Genomic DNA, 26756 nt, shown 5'->3' with positions numbered 1-26756 from the left:
CTTCATAGAAGAAAAAAAAAACAATTTGAACAGAATCTCACAGTATGATGCTGAAGCTGCCTAAACAATGGAAAATAAAATACCATTTTGGCAAAAATGTTGGCATCCATTAATTTCTTGTATTAAGTAAAAAAAATAATGTAAAGTGCACACAGTCCTTCACTGTAAGCATAACACACTTTCAGTAACAGAATTTAAGCCTATATAAACACTGACTCGCACATGCAGTGTTGCCAGATACTGCTGACGTTTTCCAGCCCAAAATATGTTCAAAACCCGCCAAAATGCACTTGAAACCGCCCAATCTGGCAACACTGCGCGCATGCTGCTTCTCTTGAACGTATACACGGAATAAGGCGGAAGGTAGTTTGTCGACGTCACCTCAAGACAATGCCAACGGTTGGTCAAATTTGCGGGAAAGTTGCGGTGATTGGATATAATTGCAACACCGCCCTGAATTCGCGGGGATTGGTTGAATTTGCGTTGGAAGTTGCAAATCGCAACATCCTGGAGGGTCTGTTTTTTTGCTTGGCCCAGACTCTGTCTCCTCACTCACTGTAGCTTTAGGTACTAAAAATCGATCCATTTTGTCTCTGGCAAAGGCTAGCTGAAGTTCGCTAAATGTCCGCAATAGTAACTTATTCTGGTTTATTTTTCCTCACGTTGCGCCCCCCCTTAAGAACTCTGGCGCCCCACACTTTGAAAAGCCCTGTACTAATTAACGTACAAAAGCTTTTTTTATTGGTCTCATTTAATATAGGTGCAATAAGATTTTCTTGATAAATTGGAAGAGTAATTGTGGTAATTGTTTAAGAGGAATCATGATTATAATCATCATGCAGCAGTATTTAAAAATCGTTTGTGATGTGTCTGATTTTCACAGGGGTTATCCTTATCTCCCTGGCCCTTTGTGCTGATGCTGCTATTGGAAATGTGCAGGAAAAAGCCATGAAGCTGCACAATGGATCAAACTCAGAAATGGTAAAGTTATCTCATTAGGTTTGTCCGCAAAGCACAACGCGTTAGTCATGCAATTTAACTAATCTTTGTCTCTGATTCTGTCTGTCTGTATATGTGTGTGTGTGTGTGTGTTGAAGGTGTTGTATTCCTATTCTATTGGGTTTGTGTACATTCTGCTTGGACTTCTGTGCATGGGAGGGCTGGGACCTGCTGTGGCCTTCTGTGCTCAGGTCAGTTTTGGACATATTGAACTAATACAAGCCATAAAACACACCATTTAAAGTACTTTAATCCAGTCTTGAAAGTTGATAATAGAATATAAAATGTTAGGCCAGCTAATTAACATACATTTATGTGGGGTCCTGGGAAATCCCTTCATACAATGAAATGCAATCTATGCAGTTCTCAAAGCTACAAACTGATCTGAAATATGCTGTTATTTTTGCATGTTCCTCAGCCAAAAGTAAAGTTATAGCATTTTAAAATCTCATTAGCTCTAAAAGTGAAAAGGAAAAAAATTGCAGTTAAAAGTTCCATTCTGACTATACTGAACAGAGCTGGACAAAGTATCCAACTTCATTATTTAAGTCAAAGTGCAGGTCCCACTGGTCAAATGTTACTCAGATACAAGTGAAAGTTGTCCAGTCAAATTTTTACTGAAGTACTTGCTTTTAAAAATACTTAAGTATTAAAAGTACATTTTCTGTCAATGCATTGTTGTATTATTGCCACAACACTTACAAAACCTAATGCCTCTGAAGCAACCGACTGGATTCACAAAATGAACGCATGCTGTGCCATCATGGTGGTTTAACGTTAAGCTAGCTAGTCAGTGAAACTCCACCTGGCATGGTAGCAAACTCTTTTCAAACTCTAAAGCATATTGGGTAGCTAAGGTTACTAGAAAAGAAAGATTTCTATTTTTTTTTTATTTGGCAAGATTATGCTAAAACATATTTCTGAAAGGACTTCAGATAAGTTAACGTTATTCATGTTGGTGTAATTCTGTTTTTACATGCTAACTAACAGTGTCCAAGTTAACTAGCTAGGTGTTAACGTTAGCCGTGGACAAGGCTACGGCAACTTGGCGGGCAAATCCATAGAAAGTCATTTGACTAACCAGACTGTATAGCTATTGCAACGTTATCACTAGCTCTAAAAGCACAGACAACTTCGTTGCAAGCTTTCTCTTGGAATAAAACGTTTATATACCTCACTATGCTTCCGCAGGTCGGACGGCAAGTTTTTGTAGGCTGTGATGTGCTCCGTTTTTGGCAAACAAAGCAAACATTTAAACTGAAACTAGTGCTGTCAAAAATGTCGCGTTATTATCGCGTTAACTTGACTCAATTTTAACGGCGATAATTTTTTTATCGCGAGATTAACGCTCTGTGACATGATGTAGGTTTTTCATAAGCTTTTGAAACTGCCAGGAACTTGGAACAGAGACTTTGCTTAGAAAAATGATAGCAGCTAGACTGTAATGCCACGCCCCGCACAGCCAGAGTCCTCTGCCCTCCCCCCAAAGAACCAGCGCGGGCAGGTCGCGCTAGCCCCGTGCCTCGGGACGAACAGCCACGGTGCTCGGCTTAGGTTTCGTTTTCCCATCGGCGGCTCCAGCCCGACTTTGCAGTGGCTGTGACAAGATGTGTTATGCTCTGCAATAAAAAAAAAAAACATTGGTACAAAGCAAGCCCATTCACTTTTTTATGCTGATAAGAGAATTACAATGGTTTTTCATGTGATAAAAATGTGCGATTAAATTGCGATTAATCGCGAGTTAACTATGACAGTCGCGACATTAATCGCGATTAAATATTTTAATCGCTTGACAGCACTAACTGAAACAAATCTTTAATCCTTTCAGAAAACTAAAACATGGGTTCTAGCTATAGCCATGGGTGCGTACATTCTCCAGAAGAACCACCTCCTTCCATTCTGCCATCAACTGATCGTGTTAAATACTGTTGCTGAGAAATCACTGAACTTGATTTTATACACTTGATGGACGTAACGTGACCCTAGTGATTACTGATCGGCTGTCTCAGTGTCACCTGCGAAAAAAACAATCATGTTTAAGAAAAGAAAAAAAATCCACTTTCAAAGCTGCTTCATAGTAACGAGGACCTTGATAGAAATGTAGTGGAGTGAGAAGTACGATATTTGTCATTCAAATGTAGTGAAGTTAAAGTCGTAAGTTTCCCAAAAAAATAATACTCAAGTAAAGTACAGATACTCAAAAAGTGTACTTAAATACAGTACTCAAGTAAATGTACTTCGTTACTGTCCACCTCTGATACTGAAAGATACCGACACTGATTGTGTAAAAGCACATTCTATTTTTATAAATATAATTTGTATCAAATTTAATATGTAATAAGATACATAAATATTACCTTAACAATTATCTATACAAACCTTTATTTGTAGCTGACAGAGTGACAGGCTATACAGAAGTCCCGCCCATCCAATAATCATTCCATCTTTAATAATAGCACCGTTCATTTTATTTTTTAAAGGGCAAATTACCTTTCTAAATTACTAACATTTACATTTTATCAAGATTTGGTGCCCGAAGTTACTCAGATGTCTTAGTCTAAAGCTCCCTTTAGTGATATTTCTTTTAAGACTTCTTTTATGTATCTTGATTGTTAATTTTCTTTTTGTAAGTCACTTTGGATAAAAGCGTCTGCTAAATGAATAAATGTAAATGTCGTATGCATATTATCACAGTTGGAACCTGATTTATTATTATCCTGAGAAAACAGGATAAAGCGAACACCCTCCATACCTCTACATTTATAACCTATTTATCCAAAAAGCAGTAATATTAATGATAGCTACTCTATCAAAGATTATACGTTTGTGATGGAAGACGAGTGATCACTGATTATGAGCATCATCCACATCAGTCTCTCTGGTCACATCACCTGAGGTGAATGTCAGTCATGGTATTTGATGAAAAGGAACTATAGAGTCATTCTCGGCTTGTCTGATCACTGTACAGTCTTACATCGATGCTGAAATCAGTGCTGAATAAGTCAGTCAATATTGTTCTGTTGAATAAATTTCTCTTATTTGATTAGCATTCTTCTTCGTCTTCTTCCGGCTGTTCCCGTTAGGGGTCGCCACAGCAGTTCTGTTCCACATATTTGATTTGGCATAGGTTTTATACCGGATGCCCTTCTTGATGCAGCCCTCCCCAATAGGGTGCATCAGTTGCCCCCGAAAAATGAAAAGTTCCTCCGATCATGATGCATTTTTGTTTTTATGCTCCTTTTGGTAAGAAAACACACTGGGTGAAATATTTTGACAAAATTCAAAAGTTTAATGGTGGCACCAGGAGCTCAAAGTTATGGAAAAAGCTGCGATTTTATGACTTTTATGACAAAATTTTGATCACTTTTCATGAAACATTATGGCACCTTATAGAGTATACCAGATATCTTAGATACACATTTTTAGTACATATTCTAAATATATTATCAAGCACAGTTTGAGTTTTAGCTGTTCATTGAATCATTGTTCAACTACTTTTAAACAATACAAATGTATTATGAATCACATTAATGCTTCTCAATCCCTTGCAAAGGTTCTTAACATGATCTCTGGCTCACAAGAAATCAATAAATGGAGTCCAACATTGTGATTCAAACCTTACGCGAAAACATAAAATAAGCGTTTTTTGGCAAAAAATGAACCTCATGGTGCCACCATTAGACTTTTGAATATAGTCAAAAAATTTTACAGGATGTCTTTATTGGTGAAAAGGAACACCCAAACAAAAATGCATCAGATTTTATGAAAGTGAGGGCAACTGATGCACCCTACTCCCCAATCTATCTGTGCTAACCACTGCACCACCGTGCCGCCCCTTTACATGTGCCACCCCTGTGATTAACATTTAAATATAACAAATTTGTCCACTTTCATCTCTACAATGTAAGTGTGCATAACAGTTTATAAGCTGAATTAGAGCCCTGCACTCGCCGCAAAGCAGTGCAGCGCGGGACAAATTTTGAAAGCTCATTGCGGGCGCGGGCGGGACCGGAAGTGCACATATACGCGCGCGCGTGGGAGCACACATATGCGGCGCGGGCGGGAGCGGTGATAAGCTGCAGTCCCGCTAACTAAAAACGTGTTTGAAATAAAATTTATAAATTATTAATTTATGTCTATCATATATAATTTGTGCTGGATATTTTATTTGGCATTAATAAAAACATTTTAAGATGCCTAAATTTGCACAGAGTGTCAGATTGCCAGATTGAGTGAGGAATGGCATCTTAAATTTGCCATTGATCACCCTAACGGGAAATCCTTTGATCACTCTAATGACTCACAGTTCACACCCAGCTAGCAAGAGAACCATGAGTGAAGTGATTTACTGCTTGCGTTAGTCTACAACTCTAATCAGAGAGACAGGTTACACAGTGACGGTAGGCTTGACTCAATGCTATCCCAGAAATCCTTCCTGTAATATGCAAATTTGGCTGTCCAATCAGAGGCGGCCAAATTTGCATATTACAGGAAGGATTTCTGGGATAGCATTGAGTCAAGCCTACCATCACTGTGTAACCTGTCTCTCTGATTAGAGTTGTAGACTAACTCAAGCAGTAAATCAATTCACTTCTCTTACTAGCTCTGCTTTGCAAAAAAAAAAAAACACCATTGGTACAAAGCAAGCCCATTCACTTTTTTATGCTGATCAGAGAATTACAATGGTTTCTCATGTGATAAAAATGTGCGATTCGCGATTAAATATTTTAATCACTTGACAGCACTAATTATTATTATTATTAGAGACACTACATACTGAATTCAGAAACAAGGTAAATAATAACAAACGTGAACGTGAGCTGTAGATATTTATGCTCAAATCCACTCAAAGTAGGGGGCGGGGCACCATCATGCTGTGTCAAGACAAGAACTTTCCTGAGAAATAACGCGAACGTCTGCATCATGCGGGATTTGCAGGCGGGAGCAGGACAAAATATGGCAGGCGGGAGCGGGACTGAAAATCATAATTTTTTTGTGGGCGGGAGCGGGACTGAAAATCATAATTCTTTGCGGGCGGGAGCGGGACTGCACAATGCGGGCGCGGGCGGGAGCGGAACTGAAAAATCTGACCCACGCAGACCTCTAAGCTGAATCTGTTATGATTGTCTGTTTTGCTATGGCATGTAGCTACCCAACAACTTGACCATTGCATTACAGGCATTTAGCAGAAGCTCTTATCCAGAGTGACATATAATAGGAACCTGACATACTAACAGCAGTGGGCAGTTTGGGGAGCAGTTGGGGGTTAGGTGCCTTGCTCAAGGGCAATTCAGCCATTCCTGTTGGTCCAGGGAATTGAACTGGTGACCTTTTGGTCCCAGAGCTGCTTCTCTATAACCTTTAGGCCATGGTTTCCCCGAACGCAACACCCCAAACATAAGGAAAGCACGCTCGGCCACTTTTATTAAACTGACTCCTTATTTTCCAATTCTGATCTCTGGAGCCAGATAACATATGCAAGTTTAGAACAGTGATGGATGGATGGATGGATGGATGGATGGATGGATGGATGGATGGATGGATGGATTCTACACCTTTTTATTGAACTGTACAATGACTTTGGAAGGTATTCAGACCCCTTCAATTTTTTGCACACTTTATCTGTTTTAAGTTAAAACAGAATAAATTTAATTTTGTCATGTTAAACAATAATACCTAACAACAATGCAAAGCCATGTTTAAGATTTTTTTTGGCATATTTATTAAAAATAAAAAATTGAAATGTCTTATTTAAATAAGTATTCAGACTCTTGGGTGAAGGCACTCCAAACGGAGCACAGGTGCATCCAGTTTCTGTTTTTAGTTTGGAATGTCTCTAGAACTTGGAGATCACCAATTTCAAATTCAGTTGTTTGATCATGATTTATAAAGACACACACATGCATTTACAAGGTCCTGCAATAGCCGTAAACCTTTGGAGAGCCTCATTATTCAAGCAGGATATGAATGTATTTTTGTGTAAATCCTTCAAAAGGGCATTTCCAAAAGAAATTTGATATTTGTCAAAATCCCATGAATTTAGAAAAACTTGTATCCTGCTCGTGCACTAGTCTTTGTGTAAATTTATGAATAAGGAGTCTAACTAATGTAAACTTTGATTGATCTGCTTTAAATCATATAAGTTGCAAAGGATTTACAGCATTTTAATATATAGATTAAACTGTACATTTTTAAATAGCTTTTTTTTAATTGCACATACAAATTAAACTTTTAAATGATCAAATTAAAGCTATATAAAACTTTTATATATCCTTTTTAATCCACTCAGTTCCTATTAATGGCATTAAAGAAATATTGAACGTAAAGAAATTAAGACAGCAGCCAGCCCACCCCTAAACTCCAAGCAGTACATCTGACAAAAACAACAACCCTACGGTGAAGCATGGTGGTGCTAGCATCATGCTATGGGGATTCATTTCAGTGGCAGTGAGAGGGGAAAATTGCAGAATTGAATGGTCACAATTGAGGGACGGGTGAATGCAGCCAGATACAGAGAGGCCCTTGAAGAAAACCTACTCCAGAAAACACCTGTGGAGAGTTCAGAGACACTTCTCATTCAATCTGAGTGAACTTGAGAGGATCTGCCAGGAAGAATGAGAGACACTGGCCAAATCCAGGTGTGCAAAACTTGTAAGAGACTTACCCAACAAAACACAAAGCTGTAATTGCCAATGCTTAATTATTAAAATACTTATACTACCGTTCAAAAGTTTGGGGTCACTTTGAAATGTCCTTATTTTTTAAAGAAAAGCACTGTTCTTTTCAATGAAGATCACTTTAAACTAATCAGAAATCCACTCTATACATTGCTAATGTGGTAAATGACTATTCTAGCTGCAAATGTCTGGTTTTTGGTGCAATATCTCCATAGGTGTATAGAGGCCCATTTCCAGCAACTCTCACTCCAGTGTTCTAATGGTACAATGTGTTTGCTCATTGCCTCAGAAGGCTAATGGATGATTAGAAAACCCTTGTACAATCATGTTAGCACAGCTGAAAACAGTTGAGCTCTTTAGAGAAGCTATAAAACTGACCTTCCTTTGAGCAGATTGAGGCCAAGTTTACATTAGACCGTATCTGTCTCGTTTTCTTCGCGGATGCACTGTCCGTTTACATTAAAACGCCGGGAAACGGGAATCCGCCAGGGTCCACGTATTCAATCCAGATCGTGTCTGGTCCGGTGCTGTGTAAACATTGAGGATACGCGGATACGCTGTGCTGAGCTCTAGCTGGCGTCGTCATTGGACAACGTCACTGTGACATCCACCTTCCTGATTCGCTGGCGTTGGTCATGTGACGCGACTGCTGAAAAACGGCGCGGACTTCCGCCTTGTATCACCTTTCATTAAAGAGTATAAAAGTATGAAAATACTGCAAATACTGATGCAAATACTGCCCATTGTGTAGTTATGATTGTCTTTAGGCTTGCCATCCTTCCACTTGCAAGTGGTAAGTGATATGCGCTGGGATCACACACACAGCGGCTCAGTCCCGAATCATTGCTTGTGCACTTCACTCGCGCGCTCTGTGAGCTGCGCAGGACCGGAGTGCGCACCCTCCAGAGGGCACTTGCTGTTCAGGGCGGAGTGATTTGGAGCGCAGGATGCCTGCGGAGCCGAGCATATCCGTGTATTGGTGTTGCTGTGTGCACGCAAATCGTGTATTGGTGTTGCTGTGTGCACACTAATCGTTTTAAAAACTTCTGATGATCCACTGATACGGTCTAATGTAAACCCCACCTGAGTTTCTGGAGCATCACATTTGTGGGGTCGATTAAATGCTCAAAATGGCCAGAAAACTGTCTTGACTATATTTTCTATTCATTTTACAACTTATGGTGGTAAATAAAAGTGTGACTTTTCATGGAAAAAACAAAATTGTCTGGGTGACCCCAAACTTTTGAACAGTAGTGTATGATGTTGAACAAATCGGTGTAGTGAGATGTGTTGTGGGTTTATTCAAAATCTGTGTCATATGATGTCAAAAAAAAAATCAATCAATCAGAGAGATTTTTTTATTCATACTACTAAGAGAATTCAGATGGGCTTGGACTTAAGTTTTAATTTTGTAATTGTGCTCGAGCATGGCTCTTTCTGGCTGGCTGGAAATGTTCTATTTTCTATTCATTTTACAACTTATGGTGGTAAATAAAAGTTTGACTTTTCATGGAAAACACAAAATTGTCTGGGTAACCCCAAACTTTTGAACGGTAGTGTATATGAAGTGCTGAATACAGAATCAAAATACTTATCTAAATAAATGAAAGACTTCTGGTTTTGATTTTTAGTAAACTTATCAAAAATTTCATAACGCATTTTCACTTTGCCCTTTTAGATTATTGTACAGATTAATGCAAAAAAATGTATTTTAATTAAATTTATAACACCGTAAGTGTCCAAAAACTGAAGGGGTCTGAATACTTTGAGTACACTAGATTTGTTTTCTTAAAATGGAGGTATCAAAATAAAGGCAGAAAAACTCCAATTTTGTTCAAAACCAGATTTTACATCAGAATTTAGCCAAAGCAACATCCTGTGGGTTTTTCCAGACTACCATTCATATACACAAAAGTACATGTACTGTTATCACCAAGAGTCAAACCAGACTTTTGTCTACAATGAACATTTTATTGAAATGCATTATGATTTTGTGTGTTTTTTTTTCTTTTTAAATCAGCATCCAGTGATCACATATGGCTACGCGTTCTTCTTTTCTTTGACGGGTTACTTTGGCATCTCCTTTGTTCTGGCTTTGATAAAACTTTTTGGAGCTCTGGTTGCAGTCACAGGTGAGAGGTACTAGTCTGCTCTGTTCTAAAACTAGTTTTATTAAAATTGTTTTTTTAATTAAGTGATTTTTGTTTGTCTGTGTGTTTGTTTAGTGACCACAGGTAGAAAGGCCATGACGATTGTCTTGTCTTTTTTGTTCTTCTCAAAGCCTTTCACGTTTCAGTAAGTAAGCGTTCAAGAGCATGAACATTACAACAAATAGCCACATGAGCATAAAATTAACTTTTCAATTCAGTAGTGTGTGTGTGTATATATATTAGAGAGATGCCATTCATTGAAACAAAGAAACCTAGGACAATATTAAGACGACAAAGAAATTCTTAGTAACAATGCATTTAGTGTGTTAGGTTACACAGACGTTAGGTTGCATCATTAGGGAATTAGAGAATGGCTGAGTAGTGTATATTTAACAGTTATTCCATGAAATCGAGTCGTACATGAGCTGATAGCTGACGAGGCGCATAGCACCAAGTCGGCTATAACCCATATACGACTCGATTTCGCAGAATAACTCTTTTATTCTCTCTACATTCACTGGATTTTGAGAAACAGAGCATTTTTTTTATTTTTTGCAAATTCAATAAATAAAAACTTTATACAAAACATCTGACAAAATAATTTCTGCTTAGAATGTAAACAAACCGACGAAATGACAGGAGCAATTTGTGAAAAATGTTATAATTGTTGAAAAAAAATGTTCTTACCATCAAATACTTTTATTCCATATATTGTTGATTTTGTGTGGTTTTTTTTGGGGGGGGGTGGGAGGTCGAGGAGAGTTTTTATTTCGTCCAAGGTGTGTTCAGTAACATGGTCCGTCATCATCTTTAGGGTTTTTGGCAGTTTGGCGCCACCATCTGGGCTGGAGTGTGGAACAGGAGATATTTGAGGGGGGACCTGTATTCTTTTAGCTATTTCCGTTTCTTTTAAATACTTGATAAAGTGATGTATCTGACTTGATGCGGTCCGCCATTTTGTTTTTCTGTCCCCACACAATATATGAGCTGATATCCTAGTAGTACAGTAGGCAATCAGAGCGTGTGATTGCTCATATCCAGTGAATGTGGATAGAATAATGGAAGATATTAATCATAAAAACCAAATTATATTGGTTTAAAGTCCTCCTCCCTTTCAAAATGTGATGTAAAACAAATGAGTAGCCCAGGACAAATGGGTCAGGTCTGGGCTATCTGTTTTTTTGGATTTTTTTTTTTCCTACTTGCCTGGCATATAATAGATCTATTGAGTTGTTGATTTTGCCTTTGGATTGTCACCTTGTTGCAAGATTCACCCACATTGCACTTTTAACTGCAACCCCAAATAAGAAAAAGTTGGAACGGTATGTTGAAATTAAAGCTGAAAACAATGATTTGTAAATAATCTTTGCCCTGCATTGCATTTAAAACAGTACAACAGCACATTATTTGATGTTTTACCTCATGAACTTCATTGTTGTCTTTTCAAAATAAACACTTCTTTCAATTTTGATTCTTGCAACACATTTCAAAAAGTTAGGATGGTAAAGCGCTTTATAACATTGCCATTCCTTCTCACAACACTTAAAAGATGTTTAGGGACTGAAGACACCAAGTAATGAAGAGTTTCAGGTGTAATTTCGTCCCATTCTTTCTGCAAACAGGTCTTAATGTGTGCAACACTATGGGGTCGTCGTCATATTTTTTGTTTCAAAATTCACCACACATTCTCTGTTGGGGACAGAGGGGACAGGCACCCTGTCCTTCCACAGCCATGCCTTTGTAATGTGTACTGTACAGAATGTGGTTTTGTAGTGTCTTGTTGAAATATCCCTGGAAAAGATGTCATCTTGAAGACAGCATATGTTATTCCAAAATCTCAGTGTACTTTTCTGCATTAACGCTGCCATCGTAGAAGTGCAAGTTACCATTGCCAAAGGCGCTGACAGACCCTGGCTTTTGGACTTGTTGCTGGTAACAGTCTAGATGGTCCCTTTGTCCTTGGTCCAGAGCACACAGAGTCCATTTCTTTAAAAAAAATGCAATACTGATTCATCTGACCACAATACATGTTTAAACTGTGTGATGCTCCATCCCAGATGCATTTGAGCTCGGAGAGATCGACAGTGCTTCTGGACACAGTTAATATAAGGTTTCCTTTTTGCACAGTAAAGTTTTACTTGGCGGCGGCACGGTGGTGTAGTGGTTAGCGCTGTCGCCTCACAGCAAGAAGGTCCGGGTTCGAGCCCCGGGGCCGGCGAGGGCCTTTCTGTGCGGAGTTTGCATGTTTTCCCCGTGTCCGCGTGGGTTTCCTCCGGGTGCTCCGGTTTCCCCCACAGTCCAAAGACATGCAGGTTAGGTTAACTGGTGACTCTAAATTGACCGTAGGTGTGAATGTGAGTGTGAATGGTTGTCTGTGTCTATGTGTCAGCCCTGTGATGACCTGGCGACTTGTCCAGGGTGTACCCCGCCTTTCGCCCGTAGTCAGCTGGGATAGGCTCCAGCTTGCCTGCGACCCTGTAGAAAAGGATAAAGCGGCTAGAGATAATGAGATGAGTTTTACTTGGCATTTGTGGCTGTAACTCCATATTTTGTTGTGCTTGACAGAGGTTTGCTAAAGTAATCCCGAGCACATGTGGTTATATCAGCTGTAGATGAATGGCGATTCTTCATACAGTGCTGTCTGAGGGATCAGAGATCATGGGTGTTTAGCTCAGGCCGGCGCCCATGCCCTTTATGCACCAAAATTCCTCCAGATTCCTTGAATCTTTTAATGATATTGTGCACCATAGAGGGTGAAATATCCAAATCCCTTCATATCTTTCTTCGAGGAACATTGTTTTTAAACATTTAAATTATTTTCTCATGCATTTGTTGCTCCTTGGACCATCTTTGCTCTTCAAAGACTAGGCCTTTCCTGGATACTGATTTTGTACCAAATTACAGTTACCTGTTGACATCACCTGTTTCAAATCATATCATTATTTAATTGTTTTACCTCATTATTAGCCCTAAATTGCCCCCATTTCAACTTTTTTTTGGACTATGTTTCAGGCCTGAAATGCAGGAATGGATCAAATTAAATATCTTGGGTTCATAGTGTCTACGAGTCAAAGTAATTTTAGAAATCACTGCTTTCTTTTTATTTGCATTTTCCATACCGTCCAAACTTTTTTTTTTCCCTAATTTGGGGTTGTAAAAGGAATTCTGCTTCTTTTATGGATAAAACCAGAAGTCATGGGATATGCACGTATTTGCGATTGACTATATTATATGTATACTCTCGTGTATCGTATGACTCCATTTTATAGGTCTACTTTATGCCTCGGTCACAACCGGCCGTACGTGCTCCTACGGCCAGTCTACGTGCAAAAAACACAAGAAATGCACGGAGGGCGCGCGTGTGACGTGCTGATTTTCGAGCCGTAGACTGGCCGCAGAGGTTCTTTGTCATGTCAAACAAACTCTACGGGCGCTTACGTTTTTTTCAGGTTGCAAGACAAACTTACAGCCAACGTGCGTCTTTCTCCACGAACAAAAAAAAAAAGCAGCGATTTGGGAAACGCCAAAAATCGCACGGCCAAAAAATCGTACGTCCGGTTGTGACCTAGGCTTTAGGTTCCTGCTTACTGTGCTAAAACAAAAAGAATCTAGCACATACTATAATTCATAATTTGTGTACATAGTTTCACAGTAAATCAGAATTGTTCTTTTGCTTTATGCTAAGTTAATATTCATGGTCTTCATGATTCTTTTTTTCATTTGATATTTGCTATATGGTGTTTCTTATTGTATATCATAGTGTTACTGTTTCTTGTTCAGGTATGTGTGGGGAGGCCTACTGGTGGTCTTTGGGATCTTCCTTAATGTATACAGCAAAAACAAGGAAAAAATAACGTTTCCTCCACTGGCAGAGTTATGGAAACGAGTGCTCAGCAGCAGGAAAGGCCGACTGCTCTCTCAGACCGTGTGAATTACCAGCCTCTCCCCAAACTTCGTGGGCAGTCACACCAGTGTTATGGGAACAGTCAGACTCTCTCACATTTAACAAGCTGGCATAGTTGGCCAGATTTTTGCACTGGACTGAATTCTAAGCTGACCAGAGAAGACTCAAACTGTGAGCAGCAGACTTGTTACTAATCATGTGCAAACTGGACTTTGATGGGAAGGAATCATTATCTGTTTTTCACCTGCATGTGCCACTAACTGATGGCAACTTTTCATGCAAAAGTCAGTCATTTCTGTTCTTTTTTTTAATCTGTCTGTCTGTGATTGGACAAGGGAAATGGAAGTAACACTACTGTTTCTTTAAAAGGCTCATGTTTGGGAGTGTATGAGTATGTCAACTGCCATATTTGCTATCCATTTGTTTGGTGAAAGGGTAGCTCTTTTTACATTAAAAACAAACAGAGAAGTTTATTCAAGCAGTTTGAAGCATTTTCCTAAATGTGTGTAGCTTGCCAGGCATCTCTTATCCGTCGGCTGCAGCTCAGAGAGTTGAAAGACTGCCAAGCAGCTTCTCAGATGTTTACCCCTCCAATAGCCCAGGGCTTGTTTGATTAGGAGTCCTGGAATAAGATAGCACTTAAAAGAAAACCAACATTGTTCATAGGGTTTGGCTTTAGACCTAATTTAGATGTGTGTGTGTGTGTGTGTGTGTGTGTGTGTGTGTGTGTGTGTGTGTGTGTGTAAAAAAAAAAAAGAGAGGAATTGTTAGAGGAATGATTGTTGTAAGCAGTAGCACTCTTATTTTATCACAGCCAGCAAATTATACAGATCAACATGACCAACTTAACTGATCAATTAAATGTGTCAACTGACTGCATTTGAAAGACATTCAAAATAATCAAAAATACAAATGTTTAAAAAAAATAAAAAGCTCTTAACTTAAGGAAGGCCCAGAAAGTTGGGTTAGGGCTCATGTCTTATTCCTGAAGAAACATAATCTCATGCAAAATCAATATGAAATATAGTTGCCATGGAACGGTCATCATTTTGTCAAGGGCCTCACTGTATGTACTCACCACAAGTTTCATGTCAACTGACCAAAGATTGGCAGAGATGTGCACTTATGTTGTAACAGATGAACAGTTTTGAAAATAAAAAATCTGTCTGATAACTGCCGTGAGAATTTTTCTGAAGATCATCTGTACCAGATTTGGTGAAGATTGGACAAAATTTGTGGCCTATGAGATATTTTGAAACCTTTCGATAACATCCAATATGGCAGCTGCATCAATTAGGCCGACATGACAACTTATTAGGTCTCGTACTTGGAGCCTCCCAGGGTACACTACCGTTCAAAAGTTTGGGGTCACCCAGACAATTTTGTGTTTTCCATGAAAAGTCACACTTTTATTTACCACCATAAGTTGTAAAATGAATAGAAAATATAGTCAAGACATTTTTCTGGCCATTTTGAGCATTTAATCGACCCCACAAATGTGATGCTCCAGAAACTCAATCTGCTCAAAGGAAGGTCAGTTTTATAGCTTCTCTAAAGAGCTCAACTGTTTTCAGCTGTGCTAACATGATTGTACAAGGGTTTTCTAATCATCCATTAGCCTTCTGAGGCAATGAGCAAACACATTGTACCATTAGAACACTGGAGTGAGAGTTGCTGGAAATGGGCCTCTATACACCTATGGAGATATTGCACCAAAAACCAGACATTTAGTAGAATTTAGCTAGAATAGTCATTTACCACATTAGCAATGTATAGAGTGTATTTCTGATTAGTTTAAAGTGATCTTCATTGAAAAGAACAGTGCTTTTCTTTCAAAAATAAGGACATTTCAAAGTGACCCCAAACTTTTGAACGGTAGTGTATGACCGGACACAAGATTATTATTATTATTATTATTTCATTCTAGTCAAACGTTTTTGCTTTTTGCAATACCCCTAGTGGTCAAATGAGAATTTTTTTTTGTGTGTGTGTGTGCATTTCCTCAAAACGGGGTCCTGATTCCCTGTACCAAATTTAGTTTTCATACATCAAAGCATTGCTGCGATATGACCTCACTTCTTTGGCGCTTTGCTGATGACTTTGATTGACTGTGATGAACGAACCCTCTCCCAAATCGAAAAGCCAACAAATACCTTTTGTGCAGTTTGGTCTAAAGATCATCTGTACCAAATTTAGTGAAGATTGGACAAAATTTGTGACATGAAAACATTTAAGTGTTTTTGATAAAATTCAAAATGGCAACTTTGACCCGCAGGCGGTGCTAAAGCACTCAAAGTGCAAACAAGAAATTTGGTGAAAGAATCCAGGGACTGTCTCCAATCAGTGTGCCAAATTTCAAAACTTTTAATCATACAGTTCTATGGGCTGCCATAGACACCTTAACCAGAAGATGATGAATAATAAGAAAAGGTAGAAACACAATGGGTGCCTACGCAGCTTGCTGGTTAACCCCCACTTAAAGAGAGTGAGGGCGTTTGCTATGGATTTCATACACTGGGGGGAAAAAAATAGCAAATGGACTCAGAATGCTCCAGCACAGAAAAGCGACTATTCATAGTTATATTTCTAGGTGGAATGACACAAAAAAATTCAAAATTTAGGGAAGGCTGCTTCAATTTAAAGCTGCTGCTGTTAGTAATCAAAGGAGGGAGGAGGGAATGTGTGTTACTATTAAAAAGAACTGTTTAAAAAGTCATTGTGTCCTTCAACCAGTGAGTGTCTGAGCTCTCAGAGGCTGGTAGGAGTTAAACAGCACGCTGCAGGGGGGCAGATCTTGCTCTTATCTGTGTGTGTGTGTTAACAGCTCTGTCAGTGGTCTAATGAAAACTGAGGAACTCAAGGTGGATGATAAACACTGGGTAATTAGGATTTAAGGATTTCATAATGCTGGCAGGTTTTCCATAAAGAATAAAGTGTCTAATTGCTGAATTTGGTTATAGAGTTCAGCTGCTGGGCAAAAACAAGCTGGATCAAGCAGCTTTCTCCGTCATTCATAAATATATACGGTATATATGTCTATATACACTAGTGCATCTCAAAAAATTAGAATATTGTGAAAAAGTTCAATATTTTCTATCAGTTATTTAAGAAAGTGAAAGTTATATATTATAGACTCATTACACATAAACTAAAATGTTTCAAGCATTTTTCTATTTTAATTTTAATCAGTATGGCATACAGTACAAAAACATAAAAAAACCATCTCAAAATAATAGAATATTTCATTTCGAGTTTGAGTAAAACAGTATGAACACAGTGTATCTCTCGGTCTAGTTCAGTACACACAACCACAATCATGGGGAAGACTGCTGACTTGACTGTTGTCCAGAAGATGATCACTGATGCCCACCACAAGGAGGGTAAGCCACAAAAGGTCATTGCTGAAAAGGGTGGCTGGAAAAGGTGCACAAGCAACAGGGATGGCCGCAGTCTTGAGAGGATTGTCAAGAAAAGTTTATTCAAGAACTTGGGAGAGCTTCACAAGGAGTGGACTGAGGCTGGTGTCAGTGTATCAAGACCCATCACGAACAGACATCTTCAAGAAAGGGGATACAACTTTCGCATTCCTAATATCAAGCTACTCCTGAGCCAGAGACAATGTCAGAAGTGTCTTATCTGGGCTAAGGAGAGAAAGAAATGGACTGTTGTTCAGTGGTCCAAAGTCCTCTTTTCAGATGAAAGTGCATTTTGCATTTAATTTGGAAATCACGGTTCTAGAGTCTGGAGGAAGAGTGGAGAGGCACATAATCCAAGGTTTGAAGCCCAGTGTGAAGTTTCCACAGTCTGTGATGATTTGGGGTGCCATGTCATCTGCTGGTGTTGGTCCACTGTATTTTATCAAGTCCAAAGTCAACACAGCCATCTACCAGGAGATTTTAGAGCACTTCATGCTTCCATCTGCTGATGAGCTTTTTGGAGATGCTGATTTCCTTTTCCAGCAGGACTTAGCACCTACCCACAGTGCCAAAACTACTACCAAATGGTTTGCTGACAATGATATTACTGTGTTTGATTGGCTGGCCAACTTGCCTGACCTGAACCCCATAGAGAACCTATGGGGTATTGTCAAAAGGAAGATGAGAAACACCCGACCCAAAAATACAGATATGCTGAAGGCCGCTATCAAAGCAACCTGGGCTTCAATGACACCTCAGCAGTGCCACAGACTGATCACCTCCATGCCACACCGCATTGATACAGTAATTCATGGTAAAGGAGCCCCAACCAAGTATTGAGTGTATCAATGAATATACTTTTCAGAAGTTGGACATTTCTGTATTGTAAATCTTTTTTTTGATTGATCTTAGGGAATATTCTAATAATTTGAGAGACTGGATTTCTGATTTTCATGAGCTATAAGCCATAATCATCAAAATTAAAACAAAAAAGGCTTTAAATATTTCACTTTACATGTAATGAATATAGAATATATTAAAGTTTACCTTTTTGAATTAAATTATGAAAAAAGGAACTTTTTCATGGTATTCTAATTTTTTGAGATGCACTAGTGTATATATATATTTTATGTAGGCTTTATTTTGAAACACTTCCATGTGAAATCAGTGAATTGAAAGTGCAGTCATTCCAGCTTACTGTTATACGCCATATTTACAAAATATGTTCAACACCACAAAAGACACATGATTCCTCTTCACAGCTTTTATTGCATTTTTAACCTTCCTGAAAAGCAACACCACTGCCAGGCCTTTGTCTCAAAAGTGAAATGTTCACAGTTGTGAAGGAGGTGTTATATATCTTTCTGAGAACTTTATTTCGAATCGTAAGCCTTCTAAATGCAACCAATTTGTCTCAAGGTACAGAAATGAAGTCCTTGTTATTATCCGCGGATATGAAAGGTCCATTTGGACGGCGCGAGGTCTGAAAACCCCATGTGACTGCCACCCAGTGCACCCATTTGTCTTAGTGTCTGGAGAAGAATGGCAGCAACACGAATAATGAAGGTTTAAACTCATTCAAAGTGCATAGAGTTTCATCTATCAACCAACACATTTGTACTTTCCGTCTCAGACACTTAACATATGCCAAACACGTGCTACACAGCTACAAGGACTTTAGGAGAGTGCAGCAATTGTGTTGGCATGTAAGATTATCCATTTTCCCAGTTCTATACCCACAAGGCTTGTTAATCATCCTGATTTGGACCAAGAGTGCTTAGTAACAGGTAACCAGAATAGCTCAAACTGTTCTCTCTGAACACTTTTTAATATATTAGCTCTAAAGGTTTTACCAATGTTAACAGCACATTTACTTTGAAGATGCATTTGTCCTTGGTGCAATGCAACCAAAATTCATTTAATGTCCTCTTTGCCTTCTGTGTCATGTTTGTTTCTCTCTCTCTCTTGCCCACATACAGTATAGACAAACACCTCGAGCCTTGGTGAGGCTCTTATTAATGTCAGGTGTACCTGGGTTCACTGACCCCCATGGCAGCATTTCTGGCCTCCCTTCATAAATAATGGAGGGCATGTGCAGCTCATCACTGCAGTAAATAGGCTCCTGTAGAAGACCATATAAATGCTGCAACCTCTTCATGAGCTCAGCAGGGCCCACTGGCATCCCATCCATTAACACACGGCCTAGGCTGGCCAAACAACCAAAGTGGTCACGTAAAAGGGCTCAAAGAGAAATTACATGGTCTAAAGTGGGTCAAAACCTGCATATAGGACAACAAATAATTTGGAGGATGCACACATTCTCCATCTGAAATAAAAAGGGACAAAAGTCAAGTCTTTTTTGGGGTGGAATAGCTAACGCTGCTGGACAAAACTCGGACATGTATCAGAATAAGCACCTGTCTTTGTTATTAATAATAATAATAATAATAATAATTATTATTATTATTATTACCACAATGTAAATAGTTTTTATTTGTAGTATCTCATACATTGGTAGCATATTTACATATACACTAATGAAGCACTTTATTTGGAACACTATACTAATACTGGGTAGGGCCTCCCTTTGCAATGAGAACGGCTTCAGTTCTTGGTGGCTTGGATTCCAAAAGATGTCAGAAGCATTCATTTGAGATTCTGGTCCATGATGTTGACATGATTGTATCATACAATTCCTGCAGATTTTTCAGGTGCACTTCTCATGCTATGAATCTCCCCTTCTCCCACATCCCAAATATGTTCGACTGGATTAAAATCCTGTAACTGGGAAGGTCAATGAAGAACACTGAATCATCGCCACACTCACAAAACCAGTTTGAGACATCTTTTGCTTTTTGGCATGATGCATTATCATGCCAGAAATTGTGGCCATGAAGGGATACACATGGCCACCAACAATACTCAAATAGGCTATAATATTCAAGTGAGGAGTGATTGGCATTAATGGGCCCAAAGTGTACCAAGAAAACATTCTCCACACCATTACACCACCTCCACCATCCTCAGTAATTTAGTAAACTGCTGAGAGTGAAAATCTCAACAGATCAACAGTTATAGAAATACTCAAACTCGCCTATCTGTCATCAACAATCATGCCACGGTCAAAATCAATGAGATCACATTTTTCTCATTTTGGTGGTTGATGTGAACATTACCTGGAGCTTCTGGACATGTGCATGAGTTTATGCACTGCACTGCTGCCACATGATTGGATGATTACATGAGTTCACCAGACTTATTATTATTATTATCATTATTATTACCGTTGACATACAATTGTAAGCAGTTGAGTAGTTAAGGGATAACTGAAAAGCTGTTATTGGCTTCACTAACGAGATTTGTGTCGTTACATTTAAATTTAATATAATTATAAATGATGATTTTTTTTCTTAGTCAATCCACATTCTAGATCTCTCTATCTTGTCTAAAAGATGGCCAAATTTTCATTAGCAACAAACAAAAGCTGAGTCGATAACTTCCACAGTTATAAAATACTGATATACAATAACTATTTTAGGCGGCACGGTAGTGTGGTGGTTAGCGCTGTCGCCTCACAGCAAGAAGGTCCGGGCTTGAGCCCCGTGGCCGGCGAAGGCCTTTCTGTGTGGAGTTTGCATGTTCTCCCCGTGTCCGCGTGGGTTTCCTCCGGGTGCTCCGGTTTCCCCCACAGTCCAAAGACATGCAGGTTAGGTTAACTGGCGACTCTAAATTGACCGTAGGTGTGAATGTGAGTGTGAATGGTTGTCTGTGTCTATGTGTCAGCCCTGTGATGACCTGGTGACTTGTCCAGGGTGTACCCCGCCTTTCGCCCGTAGTCAGCTGAGATAGGCTCCAGCTTGCCTGTGACCCTGTAGAACAGGACAAAGCGGCTAGAGATAATGAGATGAGAATGAGAATAACTATTTTATACAGATGCAAAATAATTTTCTTGTAGAATGAAGGAGAGTCAGTGTGACTAAATCTCATTTTGGCACATCTTTTTACGTGTTTGATCCATTACTTGCATTCTATTTATCTGATAATAGGAAGGAGGATTTGTCCAAAACCATATATCTGCTGATTTTAAGTGTAGTGGTTCTATGAACAATTTAATGAACAATTGATCACAAATGTGCCTTAAATCATTAGGTCCTACTCTCTATTTTGATAATCTTATGCCTACACATTTTTAAGCTCTAGAAAGCCAACATCAATGATGTGACAAGTGAAAACAGGTAAGAAAAGAGCAAGCAAAGTATCAAACCAGTTGTTCAGTCAATACAACATGGCTCATTTATCCTTCTGAGCTTCTTTTAGTTAAGATATATATATATAAACTTGAGTGAAAAGTAAAATCTCATCTCATCTCATTATCTCTAGCCGCTTTATCCTTCTACAGGGTCGCAGGCAAGCTGGAGCCTATCCCAGCTGACTACGGGCGAAAGGCGGGGTACACCCTGGACAAGTCGCCAGGTCATCGCAGGGCTGACACATAGACACAGACAACCATTCACACTCACATTCACACCTATGGTCAATTTAGAGTCACCAGTTAACCTAACCTGCATGTCTTTGGACTGTGGGGGAAACCGGAGCACCCGGAGGAAACCCACGCGGACACGGGGAGAACATGCAAACTCCGCACAGAAAGGCCCTCGCCGGCCCCGGGGCTCGAACCCAGGACCTTCTTGCTGTGAGGCGACAGCGCTAACCACTACACCACCGCACCGCCCGAAAAGTAAAATATTTGAAAAATTTCTATGAATTTCGGAGTTTCTTAGTATTTGGGATGTCCCCTTTTTGTTTTAATGACAGTGTGCACTCAAGCTAGCATGGACTCCACAAGTTTGCACAAAACCTTATGATCCATCCATTATCTGTAGCTGCTTATCCTGTTTTACAGGGTGGCAGGCAGGCTGGAGTCTATCCCAGCTGACTATGGGCGAGAGGCGGGGTACACCCTGGACAAGTCGCCAGGTTATTGCAGGGCTGGCACATAGACACAAACAACCATTCACACTCACGCCTACGGTCAATTTAAAGCCACCAATTAGTCTAACCTGCATGTCTTTGGACTGTGGGGGAAACTGGAGCACCCAGAGGAAGCCCACACAGACACAGGGAGAACATGCAAACTCCGCACAGAAAGGCCCTCGCTGGCCGCTGGGCTCAAACCCAGGACCTTCTTGCTGTGAGGCGACAGTGCTAACCACTACACCACCTTGCTGCCGCTGCCTTATGATCCATTTTACATCAAATCCATCAGAGAGTATGTCTGAACACATGCATCAATAAAAGAAAATAGAGATGAGGAAAATCTGAGCTTTTTGTACAAAGGAGTTAACATGGTCAATATCACAAATTTGTGTACATTTAAATGGGGACTTAGGCCCTGTCCACACGGCAACGGATTCAGGTGACTCCGATACAATTGCTTATCGTTTAGGCCTGGCGTCCACACGGCGCCGGCGTTTTGGGTGCCCAAAACGCAATCTTTTTGAGAACGGGTTCCAGAGTGGAAAGATCTGGCAACGTTGCCGTTGTGAAGTCGTCTGGATGAGTAAAACGGATTTGTTTACGATGACGTCACAACCACATGACTGTGAATGCTTCACGCCGGGTAGAAGTGTAACGAATATCACCAGGAAAAAGCCTTACAGAGCACTAGTGAGAGTGAAACACGAGCTTGGATATTATTATTATTATTATTATTATGTTCAGTGTTAGTTCACAGTAGTAATGCAAGAAGCAGAATAGTGACAGTAATAGTGAAGCAAAAACATGCAATTGTACAAACACTGCAGCTCTACAGCAAAATATTCATTTATGAAATGGTCTGATTCTTAACACCAGTAGTGCCAATGATCTCACTGCGATGCGATGCGAGTTGTCAAGAAATCCTATAAATTGGTTCATGAAACGCGCTTACAAAATATTTTCACTGTGAATATTTATTGTGTAATGCCTGGTGCAAAGTGAGAGAGAGAGAGAGAATAGCCCTTAGGGCAGAGTCAATCCCGCCAGCAAAAATAAGGGGAAAAAAGGAGCGATCTCACCTCTTCAGATGATGGTTTAAGTCCTACAATACATTCCTCAAAAAAGGGCGTAGAAAAGCAAATTAATCCATCAACGTGTATCATTCAAATTATTCCGGACAATTAAAGACGCCGCCTTCCGCGTACGTCATCCTCGTCGCCATTTTGGAAAGGTCAAAGCGGAGAATAAAGATTAGCTGCGTTTAACTGTACCAACAGGTTTACCGTCCAAAGGAGATCACATGGGATTACCTTTCACAGGTGAGAAACAGCAAATTAATCCATCAACCTGTAGTATTCAATTTATTCCGGACCATTAAAGACGCCGCCTTCCGCGTACGTCATCCTCGCCGCCATATTGGAAAGGTCAAAGCGGAGAATAAAGATTAGCTGCGTTTAACTGTACCAACAGGTTTACCGTCCAAACGAGATCACATGGGATTACCTTTCACAGGTGAGACTGGAAAAATACTTTTCATTGTATTTGGTCATTATAATGTAATTTTACGAACAGATTTTCCTGACTTTGTGGCTAATATGAAGTCTCGCGCATAATAGTTTATGCGCATGCGTCCTTACTTCTATTCCCATACGAAAAAGAACAGTAAAGAACTTATGAGTTTACCACTGTCTTAGTAGTAAATCCTTATAAATATAAGGATAAATCCTTATAAGGATTTATAAATAAATATATATGCCATGTATGATTTACTCCTGAAAGTGGCCCCTTTTGCATTTTCCTCATACTAATTTTTTATGAAAATCTAGTATGTATGAAGTGAACGTTGTGCATGGTTTTTACAGATAATGTGTATGATGAATTACACCGTCTTTGTATGCTTCATGTAATGTTTGTAGTTTTAAATTATATTTTACAGTTTAAAATGTATATGCCTTTTATATGTAAATCCACATATGTTTGTGTTGGATTTACATATAAAAGGCATGTACATTTTAAACTGTAAAATATAATTTAAAACTACAAACATTACATGAAGCATACAAAGACAGTGTAATTCATCATACACATTATCTGTAAAAACCATGCACAACGTTCACTTCATACATACTAGATTTTCATAAAAAATTTGTATGAGGAAAATGCAAAATGGGCCACTTTCAGGAGTAAATCATACATGGCATATATATTTATTTATATTTATAAGGATTTACTACTAAGACAGTGGTAAACTCTTATAAGTTCTTTACTGTTCTTTTTCGTATGGGTTGTTCTGGTGTGTCCGAAGGGACCGTCTTACAGCGCCCCTAGAGGTGTGGCATGTGTATTGCATCGTTTTCAGCAAGCGTTGCGTTGCCATATGGACCTGATTTCTACTGATCGTTGCCCATTTGGAGGCGATATTTTTTTTAAATAACATCACGTTGCCGTTGTCGTGTGGATGTGGCCTTAGACATAGTGCAGACTTTTGAATATTAAATATTCAGGATATTGCACATTTACTTTCTTTGTTTTAAGTAGTTTAAAATTCTAAAAGCTTCCATTTAAAAGGAATCACTGTTTATCTATTCTGTCCCTGTTAAAGGAAATACAGCGTTCAGCAAATTCAGCAAAGACTTTCATGACAATCTGGATGCCATTACCTCAGCTATAAATATTCATCTGAAGAATGTTTAAGTTATATAAACTGCTCATTTTCTGTGCATGTGTGTGTGTGTATACATGTGACAATAATGTATGTGATGTGTCTTCGCTACAGATTTGCCTGGTCAGCAGCAGACAGCAGCTCTGGGTGGGAGCACCACGTTTCATGAAAGAACTTGGACTGCTGGAGCTTGGAGAATATTCCACACTCAGTCAGGGAGAGAAATTCTCAATAATAAATATCACACTAATAATGAATGGGCCAGCGGCTGCAGTTGTCTTGAGGGCATAATATCTAATTTCCTTCCTATGTTTCATATTCCCACTCCTTCATGTTCCTACAGTCTGTGATTAAAGTCATCGCTGCTCTCCACAGCTCTTATTTATTTTTCAAATCAGCACGTAAATCTGGGTGGCAGGCGCTTGTTACACACCAGTGTCAATAAATTATGACAGACAGACAGACGGACAAATCCAGAATGCTAAGCACCCTTTGCCTCTGTGGGAAAACAACTTTTGTTTCTCTCACACACACATGCGTATTTTGGTAAGAAAGGGACAGACAAGATTACTCCGGATTCCTTTTTAATGCTAAAGTTCTATCATCACAAAGTATACAATGAATCATGCTACATGAAATGCCCAGTTCAGGTAGCAGGTCCCAACAATGAGTTGTAATTCCAGCTGAAAACAGAAGCACAGCATATGTTTAAGGTTAAAGTGCATATCCTGGACCAATTTTGTTTGTTTTTATTTTTTGAAATGAAAGTATGTCCCTTTACACACTCATCCAGAAGGGTAATTTTGCATAAGGCCACCTGTCTACAGCAGAAAAAAATAAAATAACAAAACGCGTCTGGAAAAATCCCAAGGGAGTCTGGAGCCAGATTTGTGACGTCACCTGCGGAAGCGCCAGCAGGCTGAGAGAGCTTGCACAGTTTCAGTGCACAGCCTGTGTACACCAAGTTTAGCAGCTAGCGATTTTGTATTGAAATATGGAATTGTCACCTGAGCGCAATGTTACTTCACCTTTGGATGAAGAATATAATGAGATGTCAGAACTGGGGCTTCATCTGTTTGGATTTGATGATGATTCAAGAAGTGAAGATGACGGAGACAACACTGGGGATGTAAATAATACGGTCGTTTTCTCATAAGCAAACCAGCGCTGACGTAGGATTCAGAAGGAGGTGTCCCGTACGTGATGTCACGAAAATCAATGTTTACCGGGAAATCCAAATGTCAAGTTTTTTCAGAGGCGGACCAATTCGCCTCAAATGGCTTGATTTCAACTGAATTTTTCTGGTATTGCGCAAGGTAAAAAAATTGCACAAAATGCAAAATATGACAGATATTTGACCAAAGTTTAATATAAAATAGGAGAATTACATTGATCTTGGGGGCGGCACGGTGGTGTAGTGGTTAGTGCTGTCGCCTCACAGGAAGAAGGCCCGGGTTCGAGCCCCGTGGCCGGCGAGGGCCTTTCTGTGTGGAGTTTGCATGTTCTCCCCGTGTCCACGTGGGTTTCCTCCGGGTGCTCCGGTTTCCCCCACAGTCCAAAGACATGCAGGTTAGGTTAACTGGTGACTCTAAATTGACCGTAGGTGTGAATGTGAGTATGAATGGTTGTCTGTGTCTACGTGTCAGCCCTGTGATGACCTGGCGACTTGTCCAGGGTGTACCCCGCCTTTCGCCCGTAGTCAGCTGGGATAGGCTCCAGCTTGCCTGTGACCCTGTAAAACAGGATAAAGCAGCTAGAGATAATGAGATGAGACATTGATCTTGCTCCTGAATTTACTTGTGATATGCACTTTAAACACTAATAGAGTGTCAGCCTTCAAGCTGAACCTTGGCTGAATCTCTGCTTTGGACTTTCTCATGCAAAAACGGCGACAGTTTAATACCTTGAGGTCGCACAGTGATCCCGTAATGATATAGTTAAACCACTCTAACTAAAGGTGTATAGTGAAAG

The 26756-nt window shown here is 39.6% G+C and overlaps 1 protein-coding gene across 1 annotated transcript in view; it reads left to right on the top strand.

Annotated features, from left to right (window-relative positions):
• slc35b3 (solute carrier family 35 member B3) overlaps positions 1–14450 on the top strand; it is a 38075-nt gene extending 23625 nt beyond the window's left edge. The window contains exons 6-10 of the mRNA XM_060900087.1: positions 884–981; positions 1098–1190; positions 9697–9808; positions 9902–9971; positions 13607–14450. Of these exons, the coding sequence (XP_060756070.1) occupies positions 884–981; positions 1098–1190; positions 9697–9808; positions 9902–9971; positions 13607–13757 (524 nt within the window). The 3' untranslated portion in view covers positions 13758–14450. The remainder of the gene's footprint in view (positions 1–883; positions 982–1097; positions 1191–9696; positions 9809–9901; positions 9972–13606) is intronic.
• The last annotated feature ends 12306 nt before the right edge of the window (positions 14451–26756 follow it).

This window comes from Neoarius graeffei, chromosome 19, assembly GCF_027579695.1.
Source record: "Neoarius graeffei isolate fNeoGra1 chromosome 19, fNeoGra1.pri, whole genome shotgun sequence".
Lineage (NCBI taxonomy): Eukaryota > Metazoa > Chordata > Actinopteri > Siluriformes > Ariidae > Neoarius > Neoarius graeffei.
The sequence above is the reverse complement of the archived record's forward strand: the minus strand, read 5'-3'. Positions and strand labels throughout refer to the sequence as shown.